The sequence below is a fragment of the Drosophila gunungcola genome, assembly GCF_025200985.1.
Source record: "Drosophila gunungcola strain Sukarami chromosome 3L unlocalized genomic scaffold, Dgunungcola_SK_2 000002F, whole genome shotgun sequence".
Classification (NCBI taxonomy): domain Eukaryota; kingdom Metazoa; phylum Arthropoda; class Insecta; order Diptera; family Drosophilidae; genus Drosophila; species Drosophila gunungcola.
The window spans coordinates 4,780,582-4,790,905 of NW_026453178.1; the positions used below are offsets into that span (position 1 = coordinate 4,780,582).

General features: G+C 39.2%; 1 protein-coding gene across 1 annotated transcript; it reads right to left on the reverse strand.

Annotated features, from left to right (window-relative positions):
* Nucleotides 1-1,513: 1,513 nt before the first annotated feature.
* Nucleotides 1,514-6,369, reverse strand: LOC128257677 (transcription factor SOX-2). Its single transcript, XM_052988794.1, has 3 exons — nt 6,053-6,369; nt 4,552-5,180; nt 1,514-2,732 (listed from the first exon to the last, which is right to left on the reverse strand). The coding sequence occupies exons 2-3, from the start codon at nt 5,094-5,096 to the stop codon at nt 2,105-2,107; spliced, it is 1,173 nt and encodes a 390-aa protein (XP_052844754.1). The 5' UTR covers nt 5,097-5,180; nt 6,053-6,369; the 3' UTR covers nt 1,514-2,104.
* Nucleotides 6,370-10,324: the final 3,955 nt, after the last annotated feature.

Sequence of the window (10,324 nt, forward strand, 5' to 3'; positions counted from 1 at the left end):
CACCCCACATTGTCTGTGTGATTGTAAAAATGGGCAGGCAATCAACACTCAACAAAAAAACTCAAAAAACTTAAACTATAATGATAATTTATTTAAGCATCAAAGATGCTTATTAAATTTTTTTAATATGCTATATGAGCAATATTTTACATGGATATTGTTTGATAAATTAAAATTTTCAACAAAAATGTAAGTGCCTCGGAAAACTAATTTCTGAGTGTTAGCTTTCAGCAAATTTTTATTATTTTTTATTGTTTTAATTATTAAAGCTTTCCAGCCAGAATAAATAAAATATTCCTTACAAAAGTAAATTATTAAAATTCAATTATCACCAAATTTTAGTTATCTCACAGTTTAAAGTCTTTTAGTGTACAAAGCCTAAAAAATGTGTTTGATTTTTTCTAAACTTAAAAATTATTTATGTTTGGAAAGCATTTTTATTTCAAGTGAAGTTCTGAGGAGCAGATTGGCAAGTGGAGTAAGGGGATGAGTTGGGTGCGGTATCCTTGGTGTTTGGCATTTCTTATCAGCAGTTTCGTTGCGTTGCAGCGTGGCATTTGTGTGACTTTTATGGGCGGCTTTTCAGCTGGTTACGATGCTGTCGCGATTGCTCTGTACCGCCACCCAGTCAGGCAGTCACCCAGTCACCCAGCCACCCAACCACCCAGCCACCCAACCTCCCCCGAGTTCAATCATAGTGGTGGTTGCTGCTTTGTTTTGCTGTGCCTCAGACAAAAAAGTGTCAATTGTTTTTGGCCCGAGCATTATTGACACGCCTCAGCGGTGAGCGATTCACAGTCGGTCGCCTAAACAAGTGGGCGTGAAGGAATCCCATTAAGGACTATCGCCACCCCTCGGAAACGGCAGACAATCCTGGCCATCATCCACATCCATTCATCCCCGCGGCGTGTCGGCAATTTAAACTAATAATCAACGCATCAGCAAACATTGTCGTTATTATTCAGAAGCCTGTGGCGTTAAACAGTGACGCCTGACAGATTGCGAGCAGTGATTTTCACTCACGTTTTCATCAGGTCTTCAGGTAGCTTTGGTGAAATATTGGAGTCAGGGGTACAGATGTGGCCAACAATTCCCATAGCACTATATATATTTTCATGAATTGCCGTGCAATGCGTCTGGTGCGCTAGTTAAAAATCGTTTATTTTCTCACAGTTTTTAATTAATTTTCTGCTCTTTTTCGTTTATCACATTAAAGTATAGTTTTATAATCATATATTACATAAAATTCGACATGTTCTCGATGCCTTAACAAATCTAATGCACTAAAGACTTAAAAAGCAACTTTGGGTTCCGGAATTTGATAACAAAGGTTGTAAAATCATTTAAAATGCAATATTTCAAAGATTTTCGAAAATGAAATCGGCCTAAAATAATTCTTAGCAAAATAATATCTAAGCTTTTTAAAATATTTTAATTAATCAACAATATATTAGACTTAGAGGCTTTTCAAAAATGTTCTTTTAAATTTTCTTTGGATATAAAACAATTTAATGAACCTAACTTACAGATAAACAGAGAAATTAAAGTTTAGGAAAATAAATAAAAATAAAAACATATTTTGAAATGGATTAATTTGGTATCTTTAATGTCAACAAATTTCTTTTAAATATTTAAGAAATTAAATGTTGAATGATAATTAATGTTCTTAAAATAAAAAGCGCTAACTGCAAGAAGGTTATTATTTAAATACATTTTGTTGAGGTTGTAATCAATTTTCAATAAAGTCTAGAAAGTCCACTCATTCGAGATTTTTCAAAATCTTTAAAAACTGTTTTTAATTACGTTTTTGTAAGAGCTTTTTAAACCAGAGCCTAACTCATTTAGGAAATTTAACTGAACAAAACATAAATGCGAACCCGAAACACAACACTCGCTGCAACTGAAGACACGCACAAATATTCGACTAACACTAGGTTCTAACATTAGGACTTTTAACTTGCGGGGCGGGGTGACCAAGTGGCCGATTCCGTGATGGATCCTCTGGGAATAGTATGGACTCCCTTGGTGGTGAGCAATCCTAAACCACATGCTCAGCGGAGGAGGTGGAGGTGGTGGTGCCGGCGCCGAAGCGCAATGGAGTCGGTCAAATGATGTTGGGCGGACTGGCCGTGGTGGCCACCACTCCGTTTGGGGACGACTTCTCCGACTTGACGCAGCCGTAGGAGGAGATGCCGGTGCCACTGCTGCTGGGCGGGGAGGGCGGTGTTTCCGGACTGATCAGCGGCAGGTACCGCCACGGATGGTAGATGGAGCCGGCGTACATGGCCTGCAGGCGGGCCTGCAGATCGAGGGCCAGCGTGGGGTCCAGCGGATAGTGGGCGAGGCCGGGAAAGGCGTTCGGCAGGCGGGGCAGGGACAGCTCCAGCGGCGACCCGAATCCGTACTTGGCGCTCAGCGTGGCGGCGGCCAGCTGGACGTGATGTGGATGGGGATGCGGGTGGTGCGGATGGTGCGTCGGGTAGGAAGGCTGGTGGGGATGTCCGTGGAGGTGGGGCAGTGACTGACCCAAAGGCGACAGCTGCGGCTGCATGTCCTTGGGGGAGCCACCCGATCCTGGGCCTCCCGCACCGGGATTGCCATTGGCTCCACCATTAACACCAGCAACAGCTCCAGGTCCACTATTGCCACCTGGCACCGGTGACTTGTTCAGCGTCTTGGGCTTGCGACGTGGTCGATACTTGTAGTCGGGATGTTCTTTCATGTGCAGGGCCCTGTAAATTGAGCAAATGTTGGAACACTGATCAAAAGATCGAACGATTTAAACTTTGATGATATCATAAAGCCAGCCATCTCTGGTCGTAAACCCCAAGAGGAGCGGAACCCTTCCATAAACCCACACACATAGAGCCACAAAATGCACAAGTTTATGTTGTGTATTTAGCAAAGAAGAACCCACTCCGATTTTAACTTCGATTTCCCAGCTGCAACAATGCGCAATTGTTGACATTTGTTTGACAAAACGATAAAACCTGATAAAAGGTGAGTTTGGGTCTTCTCATCTTGTTTTACTTTCGCTTTCGCTTTTCTTTTCTTTATTTTGTTTTCTTTTACTTTGGTCAGTTATGTCTGCGTTATCGCGGGTCCCGAAAAAAAAATATTGTTTTCCTTATCATCGCGCATTGGCAAATATTTAAACAGAATTTTTGGTTCTTTTCATTCGATATGCTCGCTCGAAAACCCCGAATGGCCATTAGTTTAAGCCCCTTCAGACGAGCCCTGCTCATTTATAAATGTCATAAAAAGTACATAAAATTTCACATTTCCATTTTGGCAGGCCAATCCAATCAATAAAAGGATTATGACAGTGCAAACACAGAGGTTCGTCATCGTCACTATCTTGGGAGGTGTAGAATAATAAGAAGGTTGCACACTTTTTTGTAAGATAGGGAATGGTTTTTTTCTATTGTTAAGGCCAGTAAAATATATTTCGTAGAAAATTTTTTGCCCTTCTAAGCTAGTTGCATAATAAACATTTTTAGATATAAACTTACTCGATCAAAATTAAAAATCGATAAAAGCTATTTTCTTTACCACTTTAAACCTCGATCTAATTTTAATTGTATTGAAAACAGTTTTATTAATATTATTATAACTATATACTTTTAAAGGAAAACACTGAGGATATTTCCGAACCCTCTGTACGCGTAGTTAATCCCCTCTGATATATGATTTAAGCCAATCCAAAGCTCAAGGTGTTAACACCCCTACGGTAGAGTATGCTCAAAGGGGTTAAACAAAAAAGAAGCAAAATGCGACGTGTCGTCTCGCTTTTGTGTGACAACTTCAATTGAAATGTTTACCCAAGATATGCCAGTGCCAATGAAATTCTGACTAAGCAGAGCGGACACAATCCCCGGCTGCAGAGCTCCACAATGCAGCAGCAGCTCCTCACAATAGTGAGCCTTTGTCTTAGCTAATCGATCAAATTTTGTGGCCAGGCGGCACCGAGAGAGAATGAGCTGCCGACTGGGAAAATCGTAACTGAAACCAAGCTACTGGTTCCCATCCACCCTCAACCCTTTGCTTCTGCCTAGCACGACACAGAAAAAAAAAACAAAAACAAACTATTCTGTTTATTAATGGTTGATTTTTAGAACTCCAAAACAAATAAGGAACCTAGCAAACTATAGTTTCAAATTAGTGGAGAAGCCAGGATTTGATTGTTGTGTAAAAACCATATTTTGATTAGGGATATTTACCCAAAAGTGAGTTTTGCTTCAGATTTTTTTAGTTAACTTACTCGTTGCCTTAGACTGTTCGAGTAATGGGATTATATATGGAATATTAAAATTAGATAACAAACGGTGTCTAATCTTTTAAAATTATTTCAAAAGCTTCCGTTTGAGGATTTTCTACTACCTGCTTTTAATTAAATGTCTAACCTGATTGTGTTTTTCATAACAATTGTCTTAAAATTAATCCTTCTTCATAAGACATTTTATCCTTACACCTTATAAATAAGTGGAAAACCAAGTTTTTGCGCCTATTCCCTCAGTGTATTTTAACCAGACCTCAGTGAACAGTACTTACCGCAATCGTTTTGCCTCGTCGATGAATGGACGCTTCTGTCCTTCGGTGAGCAATTTCCACTCGGCGCCCAGGCGCTTCGATATTTCGGAATTGTGCATTTTGGGATTGTCCTGGGCCATTTTGCGGCGCTGCCCCCGCGACCAGACCATGAAAGCGTTCATTGGTCGCTTAATGTGGTCGTGGCTGTGATGGGATCCAGAATTTGAATTGGAGTGCGAGTGGGAGTGTGAGTGGGGGTTGGCATTCGAATTGGCATGGTTGGCATGATGGTGGTGATGCATTTTGGGAGCCACGGGCGGAGGAGCCGCTGCTGGAATGGCGATGTCAGCTGGCGGCGGTGGTGGGGTGCTGTTTCCCGTTCCCACTCCCGCACCCAGTCCCGCACCCAGTCCCAGTCCCAAACCACTGGCCATTCCCAAACCCAAACTGATGCCGGGCAACTGCGGTGAAAGACTGCTGCTGTGGCTGTGATTGCTACTCCCGCTGCTCGTGTACCCGTTGCTGTGGCTGTGGCTCCGGTGGAGCAGCGCCGAGATGCTCGTCATGATTCGGGGGGCACTCCGACTCCAATGGGACGCCAATAGGGTTGCAGGTGGTAATTATCAGGTGGTACTGCTGCTCCTCGAGCTCTGAAATGGCAACGGAAATGGTTTTCAATAGATATGCCTTGTTAGATTGAGGACTCTGTCTGCTGTTCCCTGTATGAGTCATTTAATTGAACCTCTCGTGGGGGTAAAGACTGCAAATAGTTCACAAAAAAAATTCACAATGGAGTCTCTTTTACCCCATTGAATGTGTGCTTAAAGGGGGCACAAGTCTGTATTTCGGTTTTATGACAAATCAAAGCAAACATTTGATATATTTTCAAAACCGGATTTCGGAACCAATTGGTTTCCAATTTTGGGGTTTCCCTTAAAAGATCTTTAATAAATTTACATGCTAACAATTAACCTAAGCATCCGCTAAAGAAAACATTTAAAACTTGACTATAAAATATTTAACATTAAATAAAGATAACAAAAAAAGTTTTACATTGCTAAAATTCAAATTCATAAACACTTTTTACTAAAAGCTGCGTTTTTTTAGCCTTTTTCTTGAAAATTCTTCTTAGCTGCAATTAACAGCAGCTTTTTCAAAAATCAAGGATAAGTCGATAAACTTAAACAACAAGTTTATAGATACAATTTTTATAGGCTGTCTGATTGTTAGACACAACCGTGGATTTTAGAAAATGTTGGTATATGAAACTGCCTATAGAGGTATGTATTTTTAATTTAATTATAATTTATTAAATTTTTATTTAAGTTAAGGTTGCAACAATCCTTTAGTTTTTTTTTTTATTTTTTGTTTATGTAAAAATTATGATTGTTGATGATCGACAGTCAGTTGTATTTACCTATGTTTACCCAAAGCCCCAGCTTAAAATGGGTATTACAGGCTTCAGAGTTTTAGATTAAGGTAACATTCAAGTTATGGCATAATGTTCATAGGTCAAACTCACCTTGATTTAAGCAGTTGCTTCTTTTCTTTTAATTATGTCTTAAAAAACCTTATTTTTGTATTCCATTAGAAACATGTCACTCAACTAACATTCAAATTGCACAAGAATTTTAAATACGATCAACAGTTTTTTAGTAAAGTTTATTCAGATCTTAATTGTTGATCGGAGTGCGAGCTCTTTTAAATACACAAATGCACAGAAACGATTTTTTAAATATTTTTTTTTTAACAGTTTAAGATTTACGAGCGTGGGTAGTATCTTAACCGTTATTCTGCCATTCACATTCACCGTTAGCCGAGCGCAACGCGTCCGTTTCGAGTGCGCGACAATTTAGATTTGAAAACACATTCGAAAACTTGCGACAAAAACGGCAAACAAACCAAAGGCAACAAAAAGGGGCAAGAAGAAGTGTGTCTCTGTAGTGGTTGGTCGCTGCTACGTCGCTGCCGCCAAAAAAGGACCGAGTGGGAGGGAGAGAGCGAAAGAGAGACAGAGGAGATAGCAAGTGCAAGCGAGAAAGGGAGGCAGTGCGAGCGATAGATAGAAAGAGAGAGCTCTTTTTGTAGAGTTTTTTACACCTTCGGAGGACGCGTCAACGTGGCGGCTAAGTGATAAAAACTTACTGCTGCTGCTTTTGTATCTTGTATCTGCGTTTTGTATCTTGTTGACGATTGTCTCGCGTTTGTTTTCGGTTTTGTGTCCATGTTTGCATTCTTCTTTACCGAACTCTGCTCCTTTAGCATTTCATCACTGCAATATCTCAAACCAAAAATATTTTTGGGTTCTTTTCGATCGCTTACGTGTGATACTCGGAAGAATAAATACATTTTATTCGGCTTATTAGTTTTGTTAAGACACACATTAAAATCACTTAATATATGGCTCAGCACAGTTTTATATAACTATGGGATTTTCTTTTTAATTTTTGTATAAATAATAATACGTTAACAAAAAATATAACATTATCAAAGGGAAAATTAAGTAATCTTGTTAATATTTTAAATTGCCAAGAGGATCCGATTTATGTGTCTATATACATTTTATATTATAACCAAACTGTGACCTTAAGATTCAGATGTTGTTATAATATTTTGAAAACTTTTAATATTATTCTTAAAACTTAATTGCTTGTTTTTGCAATGTTACCGAATGTAAGATACTACTATGTAGATCTAACCAAGTTTATCTCTGTGTATTGACTGCTCCCAAAATAGATCGATGGCTCATTTGGTATGTTTGGGACAAACTTTCCTGCCGGTAAATTGTCCCTTTTTTGTTGGCGTTGTCGCTCAATTGTCCCCTTGCTTGCCACTCAAATCGTACACACAGGAAATTCCCAATTCTCGTTGTTGTTGTTCTTATATCGGTTTCTGTATAATTGCAACCATAAAATAAGTTCCTGATCCCTTAATAGAACAGAATTAAAGAAGTTTGCTAAAATTTCTTATAAATGACAACCTTATAATAGCTGGGTTCATCGTTCAGCTAAGGGAGCAGCTCTATTGCCGAATACTTGGAAATGAGAAGGCTTTTCTAGTGTTTACAGTGTAATGTAAACAGGAAAATATGTAACACGACGGGTGTCACACAAATAAGTGACTTTATTAATATTAATGTTACTATCATTTTTCGGTAGAAATTAATTGGATTTAATTGAAGCTAAAAAAGTTAATTACAAATAAGTGACAAGACCTATGCAGGACTTATGTTATTTTTTTTAGTGGAAACTAGAACTCTTAGGCTTTAAAAAAACTAAACTTACTTAACATAATTTTAATTGTATTATTAAGTTATCGATTGACTTTTCCGTAAATGAAAACAGAGCAAGACACTTTTACACTTATTTTATATCGCTTTGACTGTTTGTTTATATTCTTGATGCTTACAATTGTTAGTACTGAAACATATTTAAGTCTTCTGCTCTGCATTCCTCTATCATTTTTAAAAAACAACTGTTGGCGCCATAAAAAGATATCTTTCCAAAGGGGTTGTTTTGCGCAGGCGTCGCTCTCCAAGTGGTCGTAACTTTTGGAGACTTTCGAGCCCCCGCACCCCCAATTTACCCTTCCAACCAACCCTCCTTTTAACCCCCCTCAGTACCTCTGCCCCTCACTTGTTCAGCAAAACAAATGCTAAGTAGGAAACGCATTTGTTGGGCTCTCCCCTTTACCATCGAACTGCCATAAAAATGGCAGCGCTCTAGGAATGTGTGTGTGTGCCCCAGACCCCCAATACCCCCCCACAACACACCCTCGACCATCCCCTCACACCCTTGAAAGTGCGCGCATGTCGATTTCAGGCGCTTTGGACCAATGGCGTAGACAATGCTCCGGGAATTGAAGACCGGGGAGTGGGGCCGCTGCTTAGAAGCGTTCTCAATGGTGACGCGTTTTTTATCGCTTTTTGTTTTGCATGCGAATTGAATGCATTTTATTGGCCAAAAGCCAGAACAGACGGCTACAAAACAAAGGCGCCAGCAACTGGTGGTCCTTGGCGAGGACATGCCTGAATAGGAAGAAAGAGCCCCTTATCGTCGGCTGGCAGAGCAGCTCACTCCGTTGGAACGGCAGGATATTTGGCTCGGAGACCCCGACATTTCTTCATTTGTTCCCACTTAATGGACATTATGGCAGTCCCTATTATGCGGTCATCTCCCAGCACAATAAAGAGCAGAATGTGCCGGGAGTAGAAATCATAGTTGGTTGAGGGTCCCTCCCACTGAGGGATTTTAAATCTGTGGAAGAACTAGCTAATAAAATAGCGTACTTCAATAAAGTTGGGGTCATTTGGTAAGCTTCGTGTTAACTTTATAAAGCCTTAAAAATTAAATATTCCAACAAAATATTAAAGCTTAATTTTGTAAGCTAAATTTAAAGTATAATAAATTTAAGCTCATCTACATAATTGGTAAAACAAATTTTTTTTATTTAATCTAGCGGCTTAATATAAGGGCTTGAAAATGCTTTGGCTAGAACATCAGCACTGACCCACCGACGCATTTCCCACTTTCCCTCCCCCCTAGCGTCATAATTTTGGGTGTTTTTGGAGTGAATCCTCCATAGACCAGCATTGTTTGGTTGCGTTTAGTTGCAATAATTTATGGAGGGGATTTTAACGGCACAACGTGGCACAAAATTTTTGCATATTCGGGTATACCCTCTGTCTCTCTGTCTCTCTATTTCGTTTGTTCGCCTTCTTTCTCTTTTGGTTTGAGGGACCAAAAATAGGAAATGTGGTTGCGCTAATCGTGATTTGTGTTTAAAATGAGGCCAAATGCAAAGCAGTCGAATGAGGAGGCTGATAAGAAAAAAGGGTGGCGCTAGAGAAAGGTGAAAATAGTTAGTCACATGGAAACCTTTCAAACTTTTTGGACATCTTTTCTCCGGAATTCCAATTCAAACAATTATAAAAAAATTAAATTTTTAAATCTAGTAAAGCGGTAATCTCTTTACTTGGTCTGGCTACATTACAATTTTTTTTCGACAGTTAGATATTAATAAGGGCAGCAAATGCAAGACGGGAAGGGCAAGAAGGGAAATCTAAAAACTATTCTAAGTTTCAACTAAGGGCTGAAGATAGTGAATTCGCACAGTTTATTAAAATTGCTCAGCTAGAATGTGATGCCAACGACAAGGATGTTCTAATATGATATCCTTTGACTTAATCGATTTTCAGTCATTTAAATTTCGAAAGTAGCGCTTTCTGGGGTGAATTAGGAAGACTATTCGAGGTTTTCTATTATATATCTATGATACCGTAAAATGCTTTATTACTTGTTTTATGTTTTTTGTGTTCTCTTGTGTTAAAAAATTAAAAAAATAATCTATTGTATTTAGTTATTAAAATGGCCAGCTTGTTTTTAAATAATCTTTTAAATAAACTCCCTCCAACTCAATAGAATACGGTAACGAATGAACACTGTATTGGATTTTTTTAACAAAAAAGTGCGACATCTTGCGGAGGTATTTGTGACCTACGAATTTGACATGAAACTTACGAACGATTCTTACAGCGGTCATGGGGCGACATCTAGTGCTAGAATCAGCAACAGAGTATTGGTAGATGGCGCTGTTAATACATTCAGCAGTCTCAAAAATAGTCCGCTAGGTGCGCTATTAAAAATTTAAATGTAAATTCTGAAGTAGAATCAGAAAGTGTGAAATTTTACTGATTTAGTCGGGAAATTTACAGAATGCCAGATTTTCAAAACGACGGCTTACTTTCCAAATAAAAAAAACTGGTTAGGGCGACGAGGAACACCAGCAAGTGGCC

Excerpts from the sequence above, each read along its gene's own strand:
- LOC128257677 (XM_052988794.1), bottom strand. The coding sequence starts at position 5,096 with ATGACGAGCATCTCGGCGCTGCTCCACCGGAGCCACAGCCACAGCAAC. Across the intron at positions 2,733-4,551 it reads GACGAGGCAAAACGATTGCG|GGCCCTGCACATGAAAGAAC; the intron begins GTAAGTACTGTT and ends CTCAATTTACAG.